Source organism: Lepidochelys kempii, chromosome 1 (genome assembly GCF_965140265.1).
Source record: "Lepidochelys kempii isolate rLepKem1 chromosome 1, rLepKem1.hap2, whole genome shotgun sequence".
Lineage (NCBI taxonomy): Eukaryota > Metazoa > Chordata > Testudines > Cheloniidae > Lepidochelys > Lepidochelys kempii.
Window position 1 is genome coordinate 340763088 of NC_133256.1, and position 27159 is coordinate 340790246.

The following is a 27159-nucleotide window of genomic DNA, read 5'->3' on the forward strand; positions in this document are numbered from 1 at the left end:
CAGGTACCACCGCTTCTATGTGTTTGTGCGGCATCTAGCACAGTGGGTCCCTGATTCTGACTGTGGTCTTCGGACGCTACCACTGTCCCAGCAATGGTAATAATCAATACCTTGGGTAATGGGATGAACTTTTAAGAAAGGATCATTTAGGATTCTCCTAAGGCCAGGAGTGGAAGCACCACCCCTTATGATGAGAGCTGGGTGAAAAAATTCAAAATCTGGGATTTCAGTGACACCTTTAGTTAGAATTTAAATGTTTTTAAAGTGGGGGAATATTATTTTTAACCCCCCCCTTTCCCCCTCCCCCAGTTTTATGGCATTTTTCTTCCAAAAAAGGTGCAAAATTATCCCAATATTTTTCATGATAATTTCAATTTGGTTTTTTGATCAGCTCTTCTTGAGAAGTTGAAAAGTAAGCGAGACCCAGCTTAGGGTCTGGAGGGGGACAATCCTGGATGGAAGCAGGGGATGGACTAGATGACCTTAATAGGTTTTTCCTTCTCAGACTCCCATAATAGCACGGCATGTGTTGCTGCCGCTGGTTAAAGCGGACGTGCTTTGGTTTAACTTGGAAGCCGAACTTGCATGTAAGCATTTCCCTGCTCCCCGAGCGCTGATTGCGTGGCTGGCGTTTGCGATGCATGCTGTGCTTTAATAACCTGCTCGTCGCCATTTTGCTGCAGCCTGCCAGGGTTTTTATACTCCATCTGTTCCTTCGCATCCATAACTCTCATCAGCCTTCTGGTGGGATCCTTAACTTTCTGACTGCTATTTGCATGGCTGCTAGACGCTGTGCATAGACTCACCCTGCTAATCCCTTACATTTGATCCACTTCTGTCTCAGCTCCTTAAATCTCATTACCTTTGTATGTAATATGGCTAGGGCCTTACCAAATTCACGGTCCATTTTGGTCAATTTCACGGCCATGGGATTTTTAAAAAGGTAGATTTCATGATTTCAGTGATTTAAATCTGAAATTTCACGGTGTTGTAATTGTAAAATTACCAAAAGGACTTGTGGGGGGGGGTCGCAAGATTATTGTCGGGGGGGTTTGCGGTACGGCGACCCTTACTTCTGCGCGGCTGCTGGCGGTGGCTCTGCCTTCAGAGCTGGGCGGCTGGAGAGCGGTGGCTGCTGGCCGGGAGCCCAGCTCTGAAGGCAGAGCCACCGCCAGCAGCGCAGAAGTAAAGATGGCCGGGTTTGGTGTTGCCACCCTGACTTCTGCGCTGCTGCCTGTAGAGCTGGGCTCTCAGTCAGCGGCTGCTGCTCTCCAGCTGCCCAGCTCTGAAGGCCGCAGCTCAGAGGTAAGGGTGGCAGGGTACGGCATTTCCACCCTTACTTCTGCACTGCTGCTGGCAGGGCGCTGCCTTCAGAGCCGGGCGCCCGGCCAACAGCTGCCGCTCTCTGGCTGCCCAGCTCTGAAGGCAGCAGTGCAGAAGTAAGGTGGCAATACCGTGACCCCCCTAAAATAACCTTACGACCCCTCTGCAACTCCCTTTTGGGTCAGGACCCCCAATTTGAGAAACACTGGTCTCCTCCGTGAAATCTGTATAGTATAGGGTAAAAGCACACACAAGACCAGATGGCCATGAATTTTGTAGGGCCCTAAATATGGCTAATCACACTATCTTAAAGTGCCTTATCAACTTACAACCCTTCACCCCTTCCAGGAGCAAGGTTGGCTTTGTAGCTAAGGCACTGGACTGTGACTCAAGAGATTTGGATTTCAGTTCCTGCATCTGCTGTAGGCTTCTTGTGGAACCTTGGACAAGTCTCTTAACCTCTCTATGGCTCAGTTCTTACAGATGGGGATAATAACACGTCCCTACCTAAGTGCATTAATATTTGTGAGGCACTCAGATGCCGTGGGGATGAGAGCCATGTAAGTACCTAGACAGATAAAATGCAGCCACCTCTGGGATGCCCTGTGGCTTTGTACAGCAGCGCCACACAACAGTCCAGGGTAAGCAATGAAGAAAAATACAAGTGAAATTCTGGAGGGAATTCATGTATGGCAGAACATAACTTCCTGACTTGGAGTGAGATTCTGCATGATGACTGCACATATAGTCTATCCCACCCTCCCCTGGTTTTGCTTTTTAACACACACCCTTTTCTTTTACTAATGAACATCAGTGGTGGCTCAGCCAGCCAGAGGTTAATGAGGTGGAGTGGCCTAATGTACTGCTGATAGAACTGGGCCCGGGGAAATGCCAGCGTTCAGTCTCTGACACTGACTTGCTGTATGTCATTGGCCATGTCACTAGTGCACATGTTTTCTGACTGGGATGTTTAACAGTGTGCACCTAGAACCAGATTCTTCTCTCAGTTACAGTGGTGTAAATTTGGAGTAAAGCTATTGACTTTAGTGGAATTACTCTGATTTATGAGATAAATGAGAGCAGAATCTGGCCCTTAACTATAGATGTAGTCATCTGAATAAGGGACTAGATTGCTAATGATGCTGAACACCCACAGCTCCCATTGACATTAGTGGGCCTCTTCTGACCTTACTTACTCTGCTGTATCCCATTAACTTCAGCAGAGTTACTCCTGATTTACACCTTTAGAGGTGAGGGGAGAATTGGCTCAAATGAGTCGCTGTGAGTGCTCAGTACATTTTAAAAGTCCAGCTACTTAAAAGTCCAGATACCTAAATATGGATTTGGGGGCCTCATTTTAGACACTCTAGTTAAAAAAATTTGGCAGGAATTTCTGTGCATCTCAACTTTCCCATCTGTAAAGTGGGGATAATACATATTACATAGCGAGGATTCATTAGTGAATGGCTGCAAAGAGATTGGGTTGGCTGGAGGTTCCTAACCCTCTACTTTTGCTTGAAGGCAGTAACAGGTACGTAGGTGAGTGTCTTTTTAACTCTTGCTCTGCTTTCTACGTTTCCACCATCCAGAAGAATCTTAGAACCTGGGAGTGAGGGAATATTTGCCTGGATGCATTTTATGCCATCTGCATCAGGCAGAGGGATAAAGCAAAGGTGTTCTGTATTTAAGAGTTAGAATGGCTACTCTGCAATGTGGCTGTTTCTATGGTAACTATTTTTTTATTGAACAGGGGAGGCCTAAAATATCGAAGACTAAATTTGGCCCTCAGATGTAGCCATAAGGTTCCACGGATTTTGAGTCACACATCAGAGGGCAGAATTGGGTTCAGACAGCTTAACAGTTACTTCTGCTGGGGAGGGGGGTCATAATATCTCAAATAATTTCCCCCTCCCACACTAAATTTTAGTTTCTTCCCAGCACTGCCTGTCAAACCAGCAAGCCCCAGCTTCTGCTGTCTCTTTTGCCTTGTGTGTGTCCACATGGAAATCTCTCCACATTTAGAAAAGGACGTTGAATTGCAAACAAGCCCAATTCATGTGGAAATAAAGCAGAGGTCTGCATTTGGGAGGGCTCTTTTTTGTCAATTAAAAAGAAAGGCATGATTCCTGTGGAGACAGCTTAGAGATCCTTCTTATCATGACTCCTTCTGTCCTTAACTGAACATCACACATGAACTCAAGGAATCAATCCTGGAGCACTTACATGAGAGGAAAGTGATCAGGAACAGTCAGCATGGATTCACCAAGGGAAGGTCATGCCTGACTAATCTAATCACCTTCTATGATGAGATTACTGGTTCTGTGAATGAAGGGAAAGCAGTGGATGTATTGTTTCTTGACTTTAGCAAAGCTTTTGACACGGTCTCCCACAGTATTCTTGTCAGCAAGTTAAAGAAATACGGGCTGGATGAATGCACTATAAGGTGGGTAGAAAGTTGGCTAGATTGTCGGGCTCAACGGGTAGTGATCAATGGCTCCATGTCTAGTTGGCAGCCGGTGTCAAGTGGAGTGCCCCAGGGGTCGGTCCTGGGGCCGGTTTTGTTCAATATCTTCATAAATGATCTGGAGGATTGTGTGGATTGCACTCTCAGCAAATTTGCGGAGGATACTAAACTGGGAGGAGTGGTAGATATGCTGGAGGGCAGGGATAGGATACAGAGGGACCTAGACAAATTGGAGGATTGGGCCAAAAGAAATCTGATGAGGTTCAATAAGGATAAGTGCAGGGTCCTGCACTTAGGACGGAAGAACCCAATGCACAGCTACAGACTAGGGACCAAATGGCTAGGCAGCAGTTCTGCGGAAAAGGACCTAGGGGTGACAGTGGACGAGAAGCTGGATATGAGTCAGCAGTGTGCCCTTGTTGCCAAGAAGGCCAATGGCATTTATAAGTAGTATAAAGTACGGGATGTATAAGTAGGGGCATAGCAAGCAGATTGAGGGACGTGATCGTTCCCCTCTATTTGACATTGGTGAGGCCTCATCTGGAGTACTGTGTCCAGTTTTGGGCCCCACACTACAAGAAGGATGTGGATAAATTGGAGAGAGTCCAGCGAAGGGCAACAAAAATGATTAGGGGTGTGGAACACATGACTTATGAGGAGAGACTGAGGGAACTGGGGTTGTTTAGTCTGCAGAAGAGAAGAATGAGGGGGGATTTGATAGCTGCTTTCAACTACCTGAGAGGTGGTTCCAGAGAGGATGGTTCTAGACTATTCTCAGTGGTAGAAGAGGACAGGACAAGGAGTAATGGTCTCAAGTTGCAGTGGGGGAGGTTTAGGTTGGATATTAGGAAAAACTTTTTCACTAGGAGGGTGGTGAAACACTGGAATGCGTTACCTAGGGAGGTGGTAGAATCTCCTTCCTTAGAAGTTTTGAAGGTCAGGCTTGACAAAGCCCTGGCTGGGATGATTTAATTGGGGATTAGTCCTGCTTTGAGCAGGGGGTTGGACTAGATGACCTCCTGAGGTCCCTTCCAACCCTGATATTCTATGATTCTATGAACTGTCTGCTTAAAATAGGGTGACCAGACAGCAAGTGTGAAAAATTGGGACAAGGGATATGGGGGGTAATAGGATCCTATATAAGAAAAAGACCCCAAAATCGGGACTGTCCCTATAAAATTGAGACATCTGGTCACCCTAGTTTAAAATTAGATTATTGGAAACACCCAGTTCCCAGGGGCACTGAGAAAAACATTGGGAGAAACATATTATTGAAAAGTAAAAACAAAAAATACAATCTGTGATCAAAAAATATGGGGATCTAATTCTGCCCCTCTCTTCAAGCAGCCTAAACCAGGGTGAGGTTTTACTGAAGGCCTAAAGAGTTAGGTCAACCTAACTTTCACTGGTGTGTGAAAAAGCCACACCCCTAAGTGATGTAATGAAGCCAAATTTACCCCTGGTGTAGACAGCGCTAGGTTGACGGAAGAATTTTTCCGTCGATCTAGGTACCGCCTCTCGTGGAGGGGGATTAACGACAACCCCTTCCATTGCTGTAGTGAGTGGCTATACTAAAGTGTTACTTTGGTCCAGCTGTCGCTATGCCCCTGTAGCAATAAAGTGTGGACACAGGCAAAGTCTTTAGTGTTTTACACCAGTGCAACTGGCGGAAGGGAGAGAAGAATCAGGCTCATCATTCGTTTACTCATTTTTGTTTAGTGTGGAGGTCACCCTGGATCCAGTCACTTTGGAAATGTTCAATATCAAAACCCAGTTCTGAATTCCGCAATTGGCCCCTATCTTCATGCTGGACCCTGAATCAAAGTCCTGGATCTGATAGCCCAGAGCTTGGGAGTGTTTGAAATCAGAATCTGAATTTTGTATTTTGAGCTCCTCTCTAGCTTGCTGTATAAACGTCTGCATCCATTATTCCAAACGCCGGGCCAAACTGTGGTTTATCATTGTATCCAGGCAGCAGCAGAAAGGACTCTGAATGTGGTTGTGTATTCGCAAAATGGGTGCACTCCTCAAAATTTGTGAGAGCAGCTAGAGTAGCCAGCTCAAAATATGGCTTTGGGTAACATTTTAAAAATGTCTAAGTAGCTTAGGTGCTTAAGTCTCATTTCCAAATGTGATTTAGGAGCTTACATCTTTCAACAAGAATTAGACACCCAAGTGCCTAATGGCTAGATGTCCAAAGGTATTTAGGCATCTACAAAAGTGCCTAAGTGAGTTAGGCTTCTAAAACCCATTGAAAGTCACTGGCTTCCAATGGGAGTCAGGCACTTAGTATTTATAAAAGAGCTTTAGCAGGTTAAGTGCCTAATTCCCGTTGGACAGTGACTTCCAATGGGCATTAGGAGTCTAACTCACTTAGGCACTAAATCATTTAGGCTCCTGTTATAAAGGTACTTGCAGCATTCGAACTGGGTGTGGGTAATAAACCCTACTTTCAAAGTGAGTGAGTGATTGGATCCAGGATTATCTCCACAATGAACAGGTGGGGACACCCAGGAGCAAATTTCTTTATTCCTAAAGAAGGGGATGGGGCATTTGGACTCCTGGGTTCTGTTCCCAATTCAGTCAGTGACTTGGTGTGGGACTGGAGACTGGTCACTTCACCTCTCACAGCATCGAATCCTGCAGCTCTATGGGCATGTAAACCAGGGATTATACTGCACATGAACGAGGAGAGGCTTGATTAACTAATGATTGCAAAGCAATCTGAGATCCTCCACTGAGAGGCTCTGCAACAGCGTGTTTCGTAGTAAGGGGCAGCCCACTGTTACGATGATTACTCAAATGTAGCTTTGGACTGCCATCTTTCCAACAACGCAAAGGATCAGGGTCTTAGCACGTTGGAAGATTTGCAAATGCATCTGCTGTGCTCGCCCTAGACGCCAGCGAGAACGCGGTTCAGTTTAATTGCTTCTTGAGATTCGCTGTGAGATTCATTACAGCTCTGGCTAGTCCTGAGGTGGTTCAGACTGTAGGTGATGGGCTTTCTTTCATTCAGCAGGTTTCAGAGTAACAGCCGTGTTAGTCTGTATTCGCAAAAAGAAAAGGAGGACTTGTGGCACCTTAGAGACTAACCAATTTATTAGAGCATAAGCTTTCGTGAGCTACAGCTCACTTCTTCAGATGCATATCGTGGAAACTGCAGCAGGCTTTATATGCATCTGAAGAAGTGAGCTGTAGCTCACGAAAGCTTATGCTCTAATAAATTGGTTAGTCTCTAAGGTGCCACAAGTCCTCCTTTTCTTTTTTCATTCAGCAGAGGTTCTGTAATTTGCCATTCATAACTCAGGAACTCTGTTGTAGGCCGTAATCGCTCACGTTAGAAATCATTCCCCTTTGAATGAGCTACTGCCCTGCTTGTACCATGTTAATTCTCTGGGCTCGGGCTGCTGAGGAGAAATTGCACTTGGAGGGAAGGAATTTTGCAGCATCTTAGTGGGTTGGCAGTTCCACACCCATCAACCCCCACCTCGCCGCTGCACCCCTCTTCTGTGGTAAACGCTGAGGGGACGTTTCCATTCTGAGCCCTATATACAGGCCATATAACTTGGTGGGCCAAATCCTCATCTATCTAGCTCCATTACAGTCCGTGGGGTGAGCAATTGCTCTGCCGTGGGAGTAAAGGTTCATAGTCTGGCTCATACATAAATGGGGGGAATAAAATGTCGGAAACAGCCAAAGACATCTCCGCCCCCACCCCTTCTTGGGCCAGGTTCTGATAGCCGTAGTCACCTGGAATAGACGGAAATCTGCTCCCCCGGATTGCTGGCAGCTTCCCTCACGCTTCAGCTCAAGCATGTGCTTTGGATTCTCAGCTGTTGAACCTTGTAAAATAATTATAAAGGGCCGGATTCTGCCACCCTTCATCACAGTAGTGTCCGGTGTGCTCCTGGGACAGCATAATGATGGGCCATCTCTCACTCATAGAATCATAGAATCATAGAATCATAGAATATCAGGGTTGGAAGGGACCCCAGAAGGTCATCTAGTCCAACCCCCTGCTCAAAGCAGGACCAATTCCCAGTTAAATCATCCCAGCCAGGGCTTTGTCAAGCCTGACCTTAAAAACCTCTAAGGAAGGAGATTCTACCACCTCCCTAGGTAACGCATTCCAGTGTTTCACCACCCTCTTAGTGAAAAAGTTTTTCCTAATATCCAATCTAAACCTCCCCCACTGCAACTTGAGACCATTACTCCTCGTTCTGTCATCTGCTACCATTGAGAACAGTCTAGAGCCATCCTCTTTGGAACCCCCTTTCAGGTAGTTGAAAGCAGCTATCAAATCCCCCCTCATTCTTCTCTTCTGCAGGCTAAACAATCCCAGCTCCCTCAGCCTCTCCTCATAACTCATGTGTTCCAGTCCCCTAATCATTTTTGTTGCCCTTCGCTGGACTCTCTCCAATTTATCCACATCCTTCTTGTAGTGTGGGGCCCAAAACTGGACACAGTACTCCAGATGAGGCCTCACCAATGTCGAATAGGGCAGACTCCAAAGGTGAAGCCAAACAAAGGGCGGGAGAGGAAACAGAGACATGAAGTCACTTGCCCAAGGTCACCCAGCAGAGCCAGGAATTAAAACCCAGTCTCCCGAGCTGTAGCATAGAGCCGGATCTGCTAGCCCCCACTGCTTTCCAGGAAGTGAGCCCTTTCTTCATACATCCCAAACTCCCACTGCAGAGGGCATCCGTTTTGGGGGAACAAGGAGCTCCTAATGAGGATTTAAATATAAGAAAGGTACCTAAAACACTCGGTCTTCCTTATAGAAGGAAATAAACCAGGAGAGAGAACACAATGTGGAATGACTAGGAGAGTCCCTTTTTTTTTTTTTCCTGTTTTTTCTGTTTAACATGGCACATTGTGTAGCAGTGTGAATACAGGAATGAGAGAGCAGTTCATTATGCAGTGTATCAGTTTGAGACTAATACTAATTAAAAGCTTTCCTTTCACTTCAGTGAAACCTGTTCTTGGAAATTATGTCAGTTAATTGGAGTTTTGAAGAGCAGCATATGCCATAGCCTAGCCAATTCCCGGTGGCCCAAAGCAGTCAGAGCACTGGGACTGGAGGACTGTGTTTTGGATCCTTCCTTTCCCCCCACCCTGCTATTGTTGTGGTGAAAGTGTGTGGTTTAAGACATTTTTCATAAATATTGTTATTGTGTAACAAACTTCCAGGGGAGATCAGGTGAATCCAGAGTCTAACTGGCTTTAGGGGTGATGCAAATGTCATCAGAATGACATTCCACAGTGACACCCCTTTTTACTCCCAAATCCCTATTCAACTGTTGAACAAAACAAATCAGCCCCCTCCCAGCCCCCGCTTCCTCCCCAAAAACCCTCTACCGTATGTAGAGTTTTGACCCCAAAAAGAAAGAAATACCAGAGAGTCCATGAAGTCCACTAGGGACTTCACTATTGGTATTGATTTTACATGGAAGATGCTGAGACATTAAGGTGCTCAGACATTAAGGTGCTGGGCTGCAAAATAAGATCCGAAGTGCTGTTGAAACAAAACTATGCTATGTATCGTTAGACTTTTACAGAGTTGTTCTTTCTGTTGAATTAATTTTTTCTTTAAGAAAGCAACAACAAAAACTAGCTATAGAAAACTCAGCTCCAGAAATGGATGCAGATAAAAATGATTCTCAATAGGATATAGGTATTTAGGCCCCAATCAGCAAAATACTTAAACATGGATTTAACTTTAAGCATATGAGCAACCCCCTTTGAGATCAATGGGACTACTCACTTATTCAAAGTAAAGCACATGCTTAAGTGCTTTGCTGGATCTGGACTTTCAAAATATTTCGACGCTGTATATCCCAGATCTGGGGGAAGGTGTTGCAGTCCAAACCTAGTTCCCAAGTGCACATTTTGCAAATGATCCCTGTCTATATACTCTGAAGCAAATGGTTGGGGCATTCAAAACGTAGAAACGAACTTCGTGGCTGGACCCAGTGTCTGTAACAGGCCAAACCAAAATCCTCAGTCCAAATGCTTCTAAACTTTGGGGGTTTTGAAATTTAGATCTGGACTCGGGTCTGAATTTTGCAACCGCGCCCATCTCTAATTGAAACATTCAGTGGCAAAGCTGATGATTTTGGTGGTGATGACGATATGCATTTCTGAAGCATCCATCATACGCTCTAGGCACTATTTACACAGGGCCAGATTCTGCTACCCTTACTCTTGTCAAGTAGTTGCCTTACTCCATGAGCAATCCCATTGAAGCAATGGGGCTGATCCCAGAATAAAATATTGCTCACTGTAAGGCTGGTAGAAATGGGACGTCACCCTCTTTGTGGGCTAGATTGTGCTATTAGAACTGAGCAGGACTGGCCCCTTGCCAGAGGGGATGATAACTACCAAACATGAGTAAGCATCTCAAGTCACTGCCTCTCTGTGCCACAGTTTCCCCATCTGTAAAATGGAGATAAAGATACTGTCCTCCTTTGTAAAGCACTTTGAGATCTATGGGTGAAAAGCGCTAGATAACCACTAGGCTTTATTGTTAATGGTTAAAATATACAGCCAGAGGCTAGAACTCCTGAGTTCTGTTCCTTTCCCTGCCATTAATTTACTGTGTAGCTTTAAGCAATTAATTTAGCCTTCGGCAGTTTCCTTATCTGCAAAATGGAGAAAATAATATCTACCCTGCAGTGAGACTAAATCCATTAATGTTTTTTAGAGTGCTTTGAGATCCTCTGATGAAAGGTACTATAGAAGTGCAAAGCAAGATTAAAACACTGATTCCTCCGTCTCTCCTGAAGCTTGTAAAACCCTTCTTTCAATGTCACTAGAAACATAAGTTCCCCAAAATAGAAACTGTTAAATCCATAAGTAAAGACAGTTCTAGGGGGAAAAATGACATACTACTTTGAATCAATATAAAACCACTTTAAGACAGGAATATAACCTGTAGCGGTGAATGTAGAAGGGAATGGCATTGCCAAGTACTATTAGATAGAAGTAGGTTTTCTCCATGCAATTTGGAGTCCAGCACATTTTTTTTAAAGTGAAACAATACCTCTTATCACAGGAGATGTACTGGCTAATGGACTGATGGTTCGGAAATACTATTTTACCACAGAAAGGAGATCACTCTTGAGCTAATAAAACTGAAACGTGATCCTTAATCCAATGTGGTCCTAGGGCTTCTACTTGTGATGTCCTTTGTTGAGGATATAGGTGTCTAAATCATGGGAACAAGGCTTGCCTGCTCCTTGCAAAGGATACATTAGTGTTTAGCACCGTCCCAGTTTGGGGCCTGAGGTTGAGAGTTTAAAAGCCAATTAAGGCATTTGAACACCCAAATTAATTCCCTAGGTCGCTGGACAAACCTCTCCATCAATCGTTCATGCACAGGCCAGCAAATCAGGGTGTCTGTTTGGGTCCAGATTCAGCCACCCATATTCACATAGTCTCTTTTTCCACTGAAATCTTCTCCTTGCAGAGTAAGGTACTGCTCAGCCTGAGTAAGATAATGTTATTTGATCACTTCTCAGACTTTACAAACCTTGCACCACTCCTGTGAAGTAGGGACGGACTAATATCTCCATTTTATTCATGGGGGACAGAGGTACAGAGACACTAGGTGACCCCGCCAATGATCACGTAGCAAGCCTTTGGCAGAGCAAGGAATTGAATGTGGATCTTCTGAATCCCAGCCTAAAGCTGTAACCACTGGCGCCATCCTTCCTGTTAGACTGGTAGACTCTGGCCCTTAGTGGATTTAGTGTTTGTGGAGGGCGCTGCCCTGGGGACAGAAGTCCTTTACTTATGCACAGACCAGGTATAGTGCTGGCTGGCTGGCTTCCCCGCGCTGCCCTGTAAACGTGCTACCTTGCTGCCTGCCTTTTGGGATCTGAGGACTTGTTCTGGCCTATTCTGTCTGGCTGAGGGGGGCCAGCTGGAGTGGTGACTTTTGGGAAACCTTGTTGAAATCATGTGTGGCTGTAGGGCCAGGTTGTTGCCACTCCTGTGCTGGTCTGCAAGCTGAGGGCCGGACCAAGGATCCATCCATCCCTCCAGCTCTTGTGATGCTGCACGGAGGTCAGCCACAATCCCGGGGTCTGCATCCCCTGAATGCCTTCACCAGAGCTAGGCTCGCCAAAGGGGCAGGGGCATGGCCCCTACCCTCTTCTGTACCATCCAGCAGAGCTGGATGGGCACTAATGACCACAGGCAGTTTTGCTGAGTCAGCCAGAGTGTCCCAACTGCTGTGTGATCCCTTCGTGCCCACCTTGTGTGCCTTAACATAGCCCTAAGGCAGTAATGTGTGGTCTCGTTGCCTGGCTTTTAAAATAAATGGCTGTCATCTAGTACTGTCCCTTGTCTCAACTGTAGAGAGCCTGAATAAGGTCACTGGGCCTAATTTTGAGTTACCTGTGTTTGGTCAGGGTCAGAGTGGGGGATGGGTTAAGGTCTCTTTAAAGTTGTGTTCGTGCTTCCTGTGTTCTCTTGTCACATAGGAACCTGCCTAGCCGGTTGTATAAATTTAGAGCAGCCTGCGGGCTGCTCTCCTTCACATCTCCCCCATGGGCCTTGGGAAATGGAGAATAGCTCTAGGGCAGTGCACTCTGGCCACCCGCCTGAAACATTCCCCTGTTACAATGCCCAGTCTGCCCCCCAGGCTGAGGGGCTAGGAACAGGGCTGGTGTAGATCCCTTACACCAGATGCGGGGACCCCTGCACAGGCGACATTCTATCCATCTCTGTCCCATTTAAGATCCTGTTATGCTGCAAGGCCAGCACAGAAGCACCTTTGTGAAAATGAGAATCTAGCTGCTCACCATCATGAGCCGCCAACATCCACTGAGAAATTTAAGGTGACGTCAGTGGAAGCTGTGGCTGTTTAAGGAATGAAAGATTTGGCCTCGAATATCCATCTTAAGGGATCCAAGCATTAATATGGGATCCTTTCATTCTCTTGCCTATTCTGGTCTGCCTTAAAAGTTTGTACTTGGTTTCTTTCTTTTGTTAGGAAAACTGTCCACCCGGAGAAAGCAATCAAAGCCACAGAGCAACATATGAATTAGGCAATACAGGCAGATTCATTACTTCAGGCAAATGTACCTCTTGTAAAATAAAATGCTGGGGCACTTGGTTCTCATAAATGCTGAGTCTGTGGCCGGTATCGCTGATATGCAGGTTTGCTTGTTTCCCATATATATGCATAGGATCATGCTGATTTGAGGAGTCACTTCTTCACAGTGGGGATGAAGCTGGAGGCGGTGGACATGAGGGAACCCTCTAATATCTGTCCTGCATCAGTGACTAAGGTGAGCTCTTGCAAGTGGGACTGAAAATACCATGCTGGCCCCAAACTTATAGGTTAATAACCACCCATGGTTAATAATCCTGTTTAAATGACTGTCCAGTGGAATTTCATTAGCTGGAGGTCAGACTAATAAAAGTGCATTAAAAAAAATCCTTGCACTTCACCTTACTTTCGCCTAATGGATCATCTATGTATTTTTATTGTGTTAGTTGGCATGGGGTGATATCTCCCTTAGACCTACACGTTGGGGGGACCCTGTGTGCAGATCTCTCCCCCCACACAAGGAAGAGGGGACTGGGCTGCCCATGCAACATCATCTCACTTTGCCCTTCCCTGGCCATACAGAAGCTATTCTGCCTATCAAGGCAACCACATCAGATGAGGGGGCAGGATAGGGCGGGGACAGGGAGTATGGATGTTTTCTCCCTCCTGCCCAATAAAGCTGGTACAGCATTGGTGGTCACATACACATTCCGTAGGGAAAGGGAGTGGGAGGTTTAGGGGCTTGCACCCCTAAATCATGCTAAAACCTCTTTCCTTATCCACTCGCCTCTGACTCCGGAAAAAGGAGCACAACCTCATGCTTGCGAAGAGTCCCAGAACAACAGACACGCCCATTCGTTCTGCAGTCCCTTGTATGTCAGCAGTGAACAGGTGCTTTTCAGGCCAAATTACTGACCAGGGACTGATCTGTTAAAATGGCACCTCACACCCGCATTGCCTTTTCTGGTTAGGTTGTGTCACCATTGAGGTTCTGCAAGGCCCACGCTGGTAGCTAAGAATATTTGCACTACCCGTGCAATGCCAGAAACAGCTGGCATGCCCTCTGAGCATCTGTCTGCCCTATCTAGCTGATGGCCCTTCTAGCAGGCAACAAGGCCACCACCGCCTGGTAATTAAAGAAGAGCTAAACCTTGCCTGTCTGCACGTGAGCTGTGCAGCGTAAGCAGCTGAGAGGAGCTGGCTTGGGAACTCACTACACTTTCTTTATGAGTGTTCTACCCTCTCTCTCCTACCGATATAAAAGCCCTGCCCACAACCATGCTGGACACACCTCCTTCCTACTGCCTTAGCCAGTTCACTCCTTTTGCGTAGGCAGAGCGAGTGGCAGTGTGCGGCAGGGCCCAATCCTGCACCTTTAAGTCAGTGCCATTGATTTTGGCGGATGCAGGATCAAGCCCCAGGCACGCATGAAGGGGAAAGAGACTCCTTGCCCCTTCCAACCTCCAGTCCAGGATGGGCCAGGATTTGTTTCTAGCAAATTCAGTTGGTGAGCAGCCCCAGACTCTTAGATGGTGCAGAAACATTAGCAAGTATGTTATCATCCCTCTTAACTGGTCTGGTAAAAGTCATTGCCACAAGGCTTCAGATAACACACTTCAGGCCAGGTTCTGCCCACATGTGAGGTCCCAGGCATGTCAGCTCAAGCTGAGTGTGTCCCTTGGTAACTATGATGTGACACAACAGGTGGGACTCACCCCTGTTCCAAAGGACAGCACGAAGTCCCGAGCCCTTTGAATCCTGCTTTCATCCTCTTTTGAGTGGGAGAGAAAGTGGTGCATAGCCTTTGCTGGCTCTCTGCCTACAGATGAGTTTCACCCACACTGCAGACATGATCAATACAACTCCTAGTTCCATCCCTTGCAATGGCGTTTCAGGAGCCTATTTCGACTCTCTATGCTGATAAATGAACCCTCCTGGCTGATGCCTGCACATCAAGCTATGGAGAATTATGCTGACAACCAAATATGTTGTTTTACCCCAATGTGGTGTGCTTTACTGTAAATTAACAGTGGCCTGTTTTCTTCCCTTCAGGTTTTTAACAATCATTATTTACAAGTGACCATTGATGACCTGAGACCCGAACCCAGCAAAATCTCAATGCTCTGCCATGCTGATTCCTTAGGGATCTTACCAGTACAATGGTGCCTTAAAAACGGAGTCAATCTCACACCTCCTAAGGGTCTGTATTATGCATTTTGATGGTCGGTATTTTGATATTGTTTTACCCCTAACAAAAGACAAACTGGCTCTCTTGATGCCTTTAAAAATCGCATTCCAATTTATATTGGAAGATAGAAGTGCTAATTGTCTGGAAAAAATTACAATAAATGAAATGGGCCAAATCCACAGCTGGAGTAAATTGGAGGAGCTGATGAGCTGGTCCTATAAATGGTTTTATTTATTGACGTGCATTATGTGCTGTACTGAAGTTGATTAAAAAGCCTAATGTCCTGGGACCGACACAGCTAAAACAACACAGAATATAATGAATTCTTGTAACATGGATCTTTATAATACTCAACACCTTCACGGTGCTGTATGAAAATTGAAGGCCATATTATGCTCCCCTCATTACTGTATCCAGAGAGGAAGGATAGTCCAGTGGTTAGGGTGAATTGGGGGTTCAAATCTTGCCCCTCTCACATATTTCCTGTTTGGACTTGGGCAGGTCATTTAGCATCTCTGCGCGTTAATTCCCCATCTGTAAAATGGGGCTAATAGCATTGCCCTGCCAAACACGGGTGTAGTGAAGATACATTTAACATTGTGAGGTGCTCAGATAATATGGCAAGTAGCTAAGGGAGATTGATAATGAGTGGTCCATGGATATAAAAGGGGCCATTCTGCAGGTCCGGGGGGTGGGGGTACTGCGGCACAAAGAAGTTATCTGCCCAAGAACACACAATACATTGGTGGGAGAATGAGGATTGGAAGACAAAAGAAACGCAACAAAATCTGAGAATTTTCAATTGGAGCTTTTTCATTTTGCTTCAACTCTGATAAATGGTTCCAGTTTTAGAAAACCTTGGAAAGGGGGTAATTTTTGAAACTCCAAAGTCCATCTACTTCAGTACAAGATCAGCCATAATGCTGCAATTTTTTTTTTTTTTTTTGCTAAAATTGATATTCTGGTGGCCGCAAAAAACCACTTGAGACAAAATTGTAATTTTTTTTCACCATAACATCTGGTGGGTGTGAGGTTTATTTAAATTTGAAATAAAAGGCTGCTGCATGCTAGCCTGTAAGCTGCTGTTCCATTGTCACACTAACAGGGTTAGGGGGTTAAAACTCTGCTTCTAGTGGGTTTACCCATACAAGGTACTGGGCACAGATCCAACAAAAACCCTTCAGCATATGCTTAATCTGAAGCCCACGCCGAAGTCAGTGGCAGCTGTATACTCACATCTGCAGACAGAATGTATCCTCTTCTGTTCTGCTAGGTCTAGGGGGAACGAGTGTGGCCTCTTGGCACTGATTTCAATACTGCTTGACACCAAGGTGCGTGCTTAAGTGTTCGCAAATGTTTGTTAGGAAAACTATTTCCTCAAAGAATGGTTGAGTTAATTCCCTTTCATATAGGGCCTGAGCCAAAACCATTGTCTCCAGTTTTCCATTTGTATTACAGGACCCTAGCATCATAAGCACTGAACAGACACGTTGCCAAGCCTTCCCCCAAGGAGCCTATGGTCTAATTAGATAAGGCAAACTGAGGCACAGAACAGTGAAGTAACTTGCCCAAGGACTCATATTAGGTCACTGGCAGTGCCAGAACCCAGGTCCCCTGATTCCACTGCACCACAGTTATCAGCTTCACTGCTCATAAATCTTGGCATTTGCCCATAGCCACCCCATTCTTGACCAAGTAACCTATCTATTCAGAATCCATCTCATACAGGCCTGTTAATTAACTAAGACAATAGACGATACGTTTCTCTCTATAGTGGCCATGGCTTCATAAGTTCCATACCACGTGCTTTCAATTCAAGGTGATACAAAGGCCTTGTGATACAGAATTTTATGATTCAGGTTGCCTTGACTTCTGCATTTGATGCCAGATTTTTTTGGCATGCCAGCAGCATAGCTGCACTTCTGGAGACTACTGCACTTGTTTCTGTACCTGGGCCAGGAATGTTTAAAGAGAAAATAGATGTATAGTACCACCTCCAGTGATCTGGGTTCCTGAAGGTTCTTGAGGAATCATTACAAATCCTCTTGATCAAAGCCCAGTAATAGACATGCATGGAAACCATGTTAAATTAGCAAACCGAAAATCTCCCGTCTGCTAGGTGCGGCTGTTGAATCAAGAATCCTGAAGGGGATGTGTAAGAAATGACATGAGGAAGATGGGAGATATCCATACAGAGTACATTAACATATTACTTCTGGTGTGTTTAATGGCTCTGTGCCCAAAATACATCTTAACACTCTGGGTGTTGAAAGCCTTTTCATCTGACAAATGCTGTGTCTGTCACTCTAATGCAATCGGAGGTCTGAGCTATTCTAAATCCCTGGTTTAAAAAGTATATGGGAAATAAAAATGTAACCAAACTGGCAAAGAGTACTGGGGGAACTTACATGAGTCCATGTCTCTCTAGCCCTTTCTGAACAGGACAGGATCAGCCTTGAACATTTGAGAAACAAACAGGACAAATATAAAGGGGTGGAGAGCTACAGAAATTAGTTGTTTCCAAAACACAACAATGGTGTGAACAGGCACCTGATGAAATATATCGAAGGCGAAGTTTTAGTCACAGGTATTTTTAGTAAAAGTCATGGACAGGTCACGGGCAGTAAACAAAAATTCACAGCCTGTGACCTGTCCGTGACTTGTACTATACCCCTGACTAAATCTTGGGAGTGCCGCGGTGCTTGGGGGGGGCCTATGGGTGCTGGGGGGGGGCGGCCCAGGGGGGGCCCATGGGTTCTTGGGGGGAGGCCCTGGGGGGGCCTGAGTGCTGGGGGGGGAGGCGGCCCCGGGTTCACAGGGTGGGTGCACAGAGGGGGCACCGCAAGTGCTGGGGGTGGTGGTCTGAGGGGCGCTGAGGATGCTTGGGTGGGAGCAGCCAGGGACCCCCGCTGGTGCTGGGGTAATGGAATTGGCAGGGCTGGCAGGCTCCCTACCTGGCTTCTCGGAAGCAGCAACGTGTCCCTCCCTAAGCTCCTAGCTCCACGTGCTGCCAGCTCCGCAGCAACCATTGGCCGGGAACCGTGGCCAATGGGAGCTGCAGGGGCGGTGCCTGCGGGTGGAGGCAGCACGCGGAGCTAGGAGCTGAGGGAGGGACATGTTGCTGCTTCCGGGGGAGCCCCCCCCAAGGTAAGCGCCACCCAGAACCTTCAACCCCTCCTGTACCCCAGGCCTGAGCCCCCCACCCACACCCAAACTCTTCCTGCTGCTGCGGGGGTGGGGGGTGGCCTGAGACTGGGCCCAGGGGCTGCCTGAGCCAGCTGCACTGGCTGCTGCAGAAGTCACAGAGGTCATGGAAAGTCACAGAACCCGTGACTTCCGTGACAAACTCTCAGCCTTAAATATACCACATCAATAAAGAGGAGGGAATAATATCATTCCTCACTAGATTCCTACCTGCCATGTAAAGTGCAAGTATCCATTTTAGCAGAGAGCCTGAGCTGCTTTCATATGATTCTGTGTCAAGAAGTTTCTGGCCAGGAGCTTTTCCATGTAGAAAAGACACTGAAGAGACTTGCTAGCAAAATGCCCATCTGTAGGAAAAGTCCACAAATTGATATACAGGAGGAGATGAGAAAGCAAAGCCACTGCTGAGAATTTCTTCTTTGTACAAGGAGTCTTTGTTCTTGTATATTTAGGCTCTATTCTCTGGATAACTTTCAGTGACGATAAGGTTCCATGATTATAATGTTATCTTACTTTCATTGCTTAGAACCAGCATTTTAAAGGAGACAATAATAGTTTGTTCCACCAGGCATAGTGTGGCCTGTCTGATTATTCAGGATCACCGCGCTTTTTATATGTAGAATATCCATCCCTCTTTTACATGCACACCACCGCATCTTTTGTAAAGCAGAGGTTGACCGAGAAAATGTACAGTCGATGAGTCATGTGCTGGAGTTGTAAATATATGTTGCTAGAAATAGAGCAGTATTTTTATATATCGTGCCAAAAATGAATAGCCAGTTCCTACCTCTGTATAAACATTGAACAGGCAGTTTATATTTATTAGGACTGGATTTATAGACCACTTCCCTTTAGAGTAACAGCCATTGTTTCTTTTTATGAGCTATTAAGAGAGGGGGAAACATTTCAGTAGAGCTACTATTTGTAAGGTTTACTAAAGGAACGCTCAGTACATTTGTATTATATTCACTTCTGAGTAAGCCACTAGTCTCTTCCAGTGTTGTGCAGACAAGATAATAGCACATTCTTTGTCCCCCAGTTTTGTGGGCAGCATGTCAAACGCATTAGCAAAGTGAGTCAATGTACATTGAGCCACAAGAGGATAACGGTTTACTAATGCAACCTGCTAATGGAGCTACTCATTTAGCTCACGCAAGTGAGGTCTGCAACGTGGATCAGAAGATGCTAGGTCCAAACATGTTTTGCAGGCAGAATTAGTGAGTGCCAGCTCTTGGAGTCATCACCCTTCTGCCTCTGAATCTTAATATTCGTGAGTTGCGGCATACTCATTTGTAGCTCTTCTCTTAATCCTGTCACTGTTGAAGTCAGTAGTAAAATTTCCACTGATTTCAACGGTGCAGGATCAGGCCGTAAAATGATTGTGGAATGACAATTGGATAGCCTACCGTTGAATCCACTGCCACATGCCTTTCCCATCTTCACTGCAAAGCTTTCATGTAGCTTACAACAAAAGATCCAAAAACTGTCTGCTGGGTTTTAATTGGAGATGGGGGAACCTTTAGAATGTATCCAGCTTTTTATTTCTTCTGACAGCAATGTAGTCGGACAGCTTTGAGTTCAATCCTTGAGGGGGCCATTTAGGGATCTGGGGCAAAAATTGGGGATTGGTCCTGCTTTGAGCAGGAGGTTGGACTAGATGACCTCCTGAGGTCCCTTCCAACCCTGATATTCTAACTGTCTTCACATATCGTTTATTACTGTTCCTCAGCCTTGGTAGAATTGTTGCTTCAGGGCTAAAGTTCAACAGTTGTGGCACATTTTAGCAGAGCCTTAGTAGCAATGCTAGAGAGTGGTAGGTCTGTAGGATGCACTCATTAAGACAAAAAGTTACGTATGCCCTTTGTTTTGTTTTCCATTCCATTGTGTCACGCAGAAGACTTACTTGGCTAGAAAGATTTTTTTTTTTTCCTTGGAGCTGGTTGAGATTTTTCAGCCGAAAATGTGTTTTGATGAAAAACAGCCTTTCGTCCTCAATGACGTGTTTGCAGAAAATGTTTTGTTTCACTGTATTTTTTCATTTTCCATGAAAAACCAAGAAAGCATGAAAAACTGGGGAAAAGGGGATTGAAAGGGGCGGGGGGGGGGGGGGGACAAAAATATTTTTGTCTCTGAAATCTGAGCATTTTTTGGCATCAGTGTTGTGTTAAAAAGCCAAAACTGTTTCACATAAAATTTCAGAGAAAATTAAAATTTTCCATGAAAAACACTATCCATTTTTTTGACTAAACTCTGATTGTTTCCTCATGAATTTCCATTTCTTGCTTTTTGGCCAGTTATTGGTATTACATAATTGTTATATAATTATTAATATGACTTTAACATTTTGATTTTTGTAGCGCATAGAGGCCAACCCTGTTGTGATTGTCTGTGCTGTACTATTTTATTTGTTGTGTACACCGTCATTAGAAGGGACCTCTTCTGGATCATCTCATCTCATCTAAATTCTGGCCTCTCGAGAGGATTCTTAGCGATACGTGTTCAAAACCTTGCCCTTCCTTTTTTACAGACGTAATTTGCACCCGCAATTTTTGCACCTGCAGTTCATTTGCAGGAGGAAAAAAAATACAGAAAAAACTTTCATTGGTACAAAGAAAAGGAGTACTTGTGGCACCTTAGAGACTAACCAATTTATTTGAGCATAAGCTTTTGTGAGCTACAGCTCACTTCATCGGATGCATACTGTGAGCTTACAGTCTAAAGAGCCAAGTTGTGCAAGACATCCATGCAAGAGAGATACATGAAGCTCCATACAGTCTCAGGGCTGGAGCTATTTCAGACAAGGCCCTCTAAATGAAGGTGATCTCCATTCTGAATAGGCCCTTTAGAGAGGAAGGATGGGTCTGGAAGTTGGGGCACTACCTAGGCCTTGAGAGCCCTGGGTTCATTTCTCTGCTCCACTTATACTTCCTGAATGCCCTTGGGCAAGTCACATAACTTCTGTGTGCCTCCGTTTCCCATCTGTACAACAGGGCTAACACGTCACAGGGGCGTTGTGAGGATCAGTACATTAACGAGTGTGCGGTGTTCAGATATTATGGCGATGGAGGCCATATAAATACCTAAGATATTTAGAACTGGAATAGAGTAGAATTAAAGATCCCATGGTGCTTTTCATTAAGATCAGAGGGTTTGCCCTGCTGTTCGTGGCAAGAATTTCCTCTCCCACAGTAGACTGCCGTGTGCCACTGAGCAGCTGCCCTACACCCTAGAGGAAGCTGTGTTCCAGCAACACCAGGTGTGTATAGAGAGTTGTAACTAAACACATTGTAAATTCATTGATCCAGGTGCCATCTTTTTGTTATATGTGAGTACACAGCACTTAGCGCAGTGGGGCCACAATCCCTGATGAGGGCCTCTGAGTACTCCCACTACAAAGAATAATAATAAGTAATTTTGGACGACACATAGAATATAGCAAATAAAACTAGCATTAAACAGAGCAGCGTGACAACATTTACTCTCCTTTGAGTGCTGGACCCATGCCATACATACAATATTTCAGTCCCTAAGTATTTACAGGGAAGCAGGAAGGATGATCTTGTGGGTTAAGTGTATGTCTCAGAGCTAGGAGGTCTGGTCTTTGTTCCTAGCACTGCCATTCACTCACTGTGTAATCTTAAACAGGGTAGGCCTCAGTTTCCCCATATTTAAATTGGGATGATAATCATTACCTGCCTCCCAACAGCATGTGGCGGTTAACTCATTAGTGTCTGTAAAGTGCATCGAGAGCCTTAGATGGGAGGAGGCGGTATGTAAGTGCAAATTATTGCTGCATTGAAATATTTTTTTCTTTCTCTCCTCCGTATGGAATAATGACTTACCATATTTCCCTGTTTTCTTCTCCTACAGGTTACTCTGGCCAGGACTTTGACTGGGCAGATTATCAGAAGCAATGTGGAGCAGAGGCAGCTCCTCACTTTTGCTTTAGAAACGTAAGATCTATTCTCCCTTTGTGATGGTGTTGATCGAAGCTTGAACAAACCCACTTATTGCTCTGAACTAAGGGCCTGATCCTGGGAGAAAGTGTGTTCTTGTAGTTAAACCATTGGGCTGGGAGACGGGAGCTCTGCCACAGGCTTCCTGTGTGAGCCTAAGCAACTCACTTAATCTCTCCGTGCCTCAGTTTCCCCATCTGTAAAATGGGAGTAATAATACTTTCTTTGTCTTGCTTATTTAGATTGCATGCTCTTCAGGTCTCTTACTATGTTTGTACAGCACCCAGCACGATGGGCCCTGATCTTTGTTGAGAACTGTAGGTGCTACCATGATTTAAAAAATTAATAATACTGTACAAGTCCATTGAGGTCTATGGAAAGACTCCCATTGACTTTGAGGGGCTGATTTGCTCATTGGAGTGTTTCTCTTGTTTCTGGGTTTTGTTTTTAACAGAAAGAATGAGGAGTACTTGTGGCACCTTAGAGACTAACACATTTATTTGAGCATAAGCTTTCGTGGGCTAAAGCCCACTTCATCGGATGCATGCGGTGGAAAATACAGTAGGAAGATATAGTATATATATACAGAGAACATGAAAAAATGGGTGTTGCCTACCAACTCTAACAAGACTAATTAATTAAGATGGGCTATTATCAGCAGGAGAAAAAAAACTTTTGTAGTGATAATCAGGATGGCCCATTTCAAACAGTTGACTAGAAGGTGTAAGTAACAGTAGGCGGAAAATTAGCATGAGGAAATAGTTTTTAGTTTATGTAATGACTCATTCACTCCCAGTCTTTATTCAAGCCTAATTTAATGCTGTCCAGTTTGCAAATTAATTCCAGGTCTGCAGTTTCTCGTTGGAATCTGTTTTTGAAGTTTTTTTGTTGAATAATTGCGACTTTTAGGTCTGTAATTGAGTGTCCAGGGAGGTTGAAGTGTTCTCCGACTGGTTTTTGAATGTTATAATTCTTGACATCTGATTTGTGTCCATTTATTCTTTTGCGTAGAGACTGTCCAGTTTGGCCAATGTACATGGCAGAGGGGCATTGCTGGCACATGATGGCATATATCTCATTGGTAGATGTGCAGGTGAACAAGCCTCTGATAGTGTGGCTGATGTGAATAGGTCCTATAATGGTGTCCCTTGAATAGATACGTGGACAGAGTTGGCAACGGGCTTTGTTGCAAGGATAGGTTCCTGGGTTAGTGTTTTTGTTGTGTGGTGCGTGGTTGCTGGTGAGTATTTGCTTCAGGTTTGGGGGCTGTCTGTAAGTGAGGACTGGCCTGTCTCCCAAGACCTGTGAGAGTGAGGGATTGTTCTTCAGGATAGGTTGTAGATCCTTGATGATGCTAAGTGAAGTCATCGAGGTATAGGTAAGTAGGACATTCATTGAGCCAGGCGGAAGCTCCATCATTTGGGAGTGTTTGAGTTTCCCTAATACAGCAGGAGTTGTGTGCGAGTGTGCTGTACATCATGACACTGCAGGCTCATAAAAGCTTTGGAAACCGTGCCTAGCTGGGCTGTTCTTAGGAATGGAGCTGTGCGTCTATGAATCTTAATGTATAGGAGTCCACCGCTCATTAAGCAAAGCATTAACCTTCTGTCTTTTCAGCGTTCGGCGCGCTTCTTGCCTGGTGTCCGTGTGAGAGAATGATTGCCTTCTTGATCGGAGCATGGCACCCATTAGCAATTCGGGCCCCAAATTCCTTTGAAACGGTACAAAGTAATACAGTGTTTGAACCAGGTGGGCAGCTGATTCCTTGTGGTCACTTTATGAGCAGTCATTCATCGGCCTGAAATGCTTGATGTCGGTGCAGTTTTGCCAGGCTCACTCCTCATTTTCTAGCCATAGAGTCAATTGCTGCCTGCTCTCATGCTCGGGCTGAGTCAGTGGGCTTTGGGCCTGGGATCTGAGAGGAAATGAAGGGGTAGAATCTTCTTTGGGCAGCAGCTTCACTAAAGCGCAGGGACTCTTAATAGCATTCGAAACCCTTGCATCTATGTGTGGTGCTTAGGGCTGTCGATTTGTGTGGCAGAAGACGCACAAGCTATTCCCCCACCTGTCATTCCCCTGCTATGCTACTCTGGGAGAGAATCGCTGTAGATCAAAGGGCACGATGGGCCTGGATTTCCCTGGGCAGCCTCTCTTGCAGTCCCCCCCACCATGGAACTGCTGTGATGTGCAGAACTGGGTCACAGCACAAGCGTTTTAATGAGGAGCATACATTGCGGTCAGTGTCCCTTTGGCCACACCTACTTTCTTGTGTTCTCTGTCTTGCTTTGTCCCCGCTACCGGCATGATGTATCACAGCGAGCCTAGGAGCAGCATGGTGTGGCTGCTGTCTCACGTACATTGCGCGCTTTTCCCGAGTTTGCAGTGCACCTTCCATCTTGTTAAACTGGGGTTGCACAGCAGCATTGTGCTGCCGATGGAGTGATCAGGGTCGGGAACTTTACATCACCCTTTCTACAGCGTGGCTTTTCTTATATGTCTGCGGCGTGACTGTATTTAAAGGTCATCTGATGTGTATATTAGAATCGTTGTAGGTGGTCCTTCTTTCTTTCTTATTATGGTAGAGCTCAGAGGCCCCAAAGCCAGATCCAAACCCTATTAAAGGCACTGGAAAGACACCCATTGACATCAGTGGGCTTTGGATCAGGTCTCACCTCAGGTTGGGAGTCCCCATATTGTCCTGCATTGTACTATCCTGTATGAAAGGAACACCCTGCCTGGCAGAATTTATAATCTAAAACACAGGAACTGATGGAGAGTGGGAGTCAGGGATATGATAACATGCAAATAAATGATCCTGGTGGTGATTGTCACATTTCCTTTCCGTTTCTTTCTTTCTTTCCTTCTTTTTATCTGCCTTCGTTTTTTTTTCTTTTCATTAGGCACTAGAGCTGTGCTCACAATGCCAGCCACCCCGAGATTGGCCTCCAAAGATTAAATCAGTTCTAATAACTTTTTTTTAACATTCATTGTACAAACGCGTGTCTGTTATTATTTGACTCCTGATAAAACAGTTCTCTACAGAGAGCTGCTGTCTCTCCATTGTCATCTGCCTGACATCCCTACCATAGAATCATAGACTGTCAGAGTTGGAAGGGACCTCAGGAGGTCATCTAGTCCAACCCCCCCTGCTCAAAGCAGGACCAATCTCCCATTTTTGTCCCAGATCCCTAAATGGCCCACTCAAGGATTGAACTCACAACCCTGGGTTTAGCAGGCCAATGCTCAAACCACTGAGCTATCCCTTCTGCCTGCAGTTGGTCCATTTGTTACCAAGCTAAGTGCGGCTCTTTGATGGAATGTTTATTACAAACGGGGTTTTTTTAGTCATGTCTTCCACCTAGCACAAGGAGACCTGGCAGCGAAGTGGATACATTGTAACCATTTCCCTTGGGGCTATTTAGCAAGCAGAGGCAGTTATGAAATGGATTGATGTGGCCAAATGCTTAGGAAAATAAACTCCCAGCTAACTGGTTTGCCATTGATTCTTTATAAATTAGCCTCCGGCGCTGCATCACAACAAAAGGAACCTGAGTGATGATAGATGGTGTTTCTTTGTTAGCCGGCATAAAAAACATTTCAACAAACTCACTCTGATGTCTTGTAAACTTGGCCCATTCGCTGCTTTTAGAAGCGGGAAGCCTGTCTGGGTGCTGGTGTGGTTTTGAATATTCCAGATGATAAGGAAAGCATGGAAATAGCTCCTGTGTGCAACAAATTTTTTCATTTTTGCAAAAAATCTTAATGAAATAAAGGCCTCATCCTGCAGCCTTTAGTCACGTGAGTAGTTCCAGGGACGTTAATGATAACACTCATGTCTTGATGAGGAAAAGAGGTTGAGTTTAGGTTGGACTCAACTAGCATGTATTGGTTAAGCTTGACCGAAAGGTGTCTACTTATCCTAGTCAAGATGAAAGCCATTGTCCCATGGCTCATGTGGAAGGGATGCAGGATGGAACCCAATATTATCTTGGATTAATCACAGTTATTAATAATCATGTTTATTATGGTGATGTATAGGGACCAACCCAGATCGAGGTCCCATTGTACTAGGTGCTGTACAAACACGGAGTAGCAGGTAGTCCCTGCCCCAAAGAGTTTACAGTCTACATAGACAAGACAGACACATCGTAGAGGAGAGGAGTATAATACATAAGTAGAGTGAACAGTGTGATGGAGGAAAACGTCAGGTCAATTCCATAATTAGTTTGGAGGGGGGGTTAGTTAGGAAGGGGGTCAGCAAAATGGGAAAAAAGGTGAAGGGAAAGGGAGCAATGGGGATGGGGCAGGGGGGAATGTACCTGCGTGAGCAGAAGACTCTTGGGATGGGCATTTGGAAAAGGCTGATGCGTGTGGGTTTGGGAATCTGAGGAGGTTTTATAGGGTCCCGGGGCTTCTGTGGGAACTGAAAGTGGGAATCCTTCTTTGTTCTGTTAGGTGTGTGGCTGTTTTGTTGTTAGGGTTGTGCGGGGGATGGGTGAATGGTCTGCTTCTGTTGTGTGCATTGTTGCAAATTGTGATTTTAATTTTCTGCCCACATGCCTGTCTATCTAGCTAAGGTCTTATATGGATCCCTGTTGCTATGGTATATGAGTGCCTCACAAAATCATGAATGACCAGATCCTCAGCTGTTGTAAATCTCCGCTGAAGCAAACACAGCTGTAGCCATTGATGTGAAGAGAGCTGAATTCATTCACACCAGCTGAGGATCTGGCCCAAAGGGCACACTTAGAAATAGGTGTGTGAACTCTTTGATTCAGTGTCTTTTATGTGTTGAAATCAAAATTACACACACAACCCTATGTTATAAAAATAAGTCAGGTTTCAATGTTAAGCACCCAAAAGTTAGGAAATGCCAGAATGAAGGTTGCCCAGGCAACCTTAATTCACCCCCCCACACACACTTGTGCATATGGATTATGATACATTCTTTAATAACATGATCGCA

General features: G+C 45.3%; 1 protein-coding gene across 3 annotated transcripts in view; it reads left to right on the forward strand.

The window, feature by feature from the left end:
- The window catches only part of SFMBT2 (Scm like with four mbt domains 2), a 189645-nt gene that overhangs the window by 104550 nt on the left and 57936 nt on the right, over positions 1–27159 (forward strand). For all 3 annotated transcript variants that reach the window (XM_073328829.1, XM_073328832.1, XM_073328828.1), the window contains 3 exons: positions 12982–13083; positions 14898–15045; positions 22108–22190. In XM_073328829.1, coding sequence (XP_073184930.1) covers positions 12982–13083; positions 14898–15045; positions 22108–22190 — 333 coding nt within the window. The remainder of the gene's footprint in view (positions 1–12981; positions 13084–14897; positions 15046–22107; positions 22191–27159) is intronic.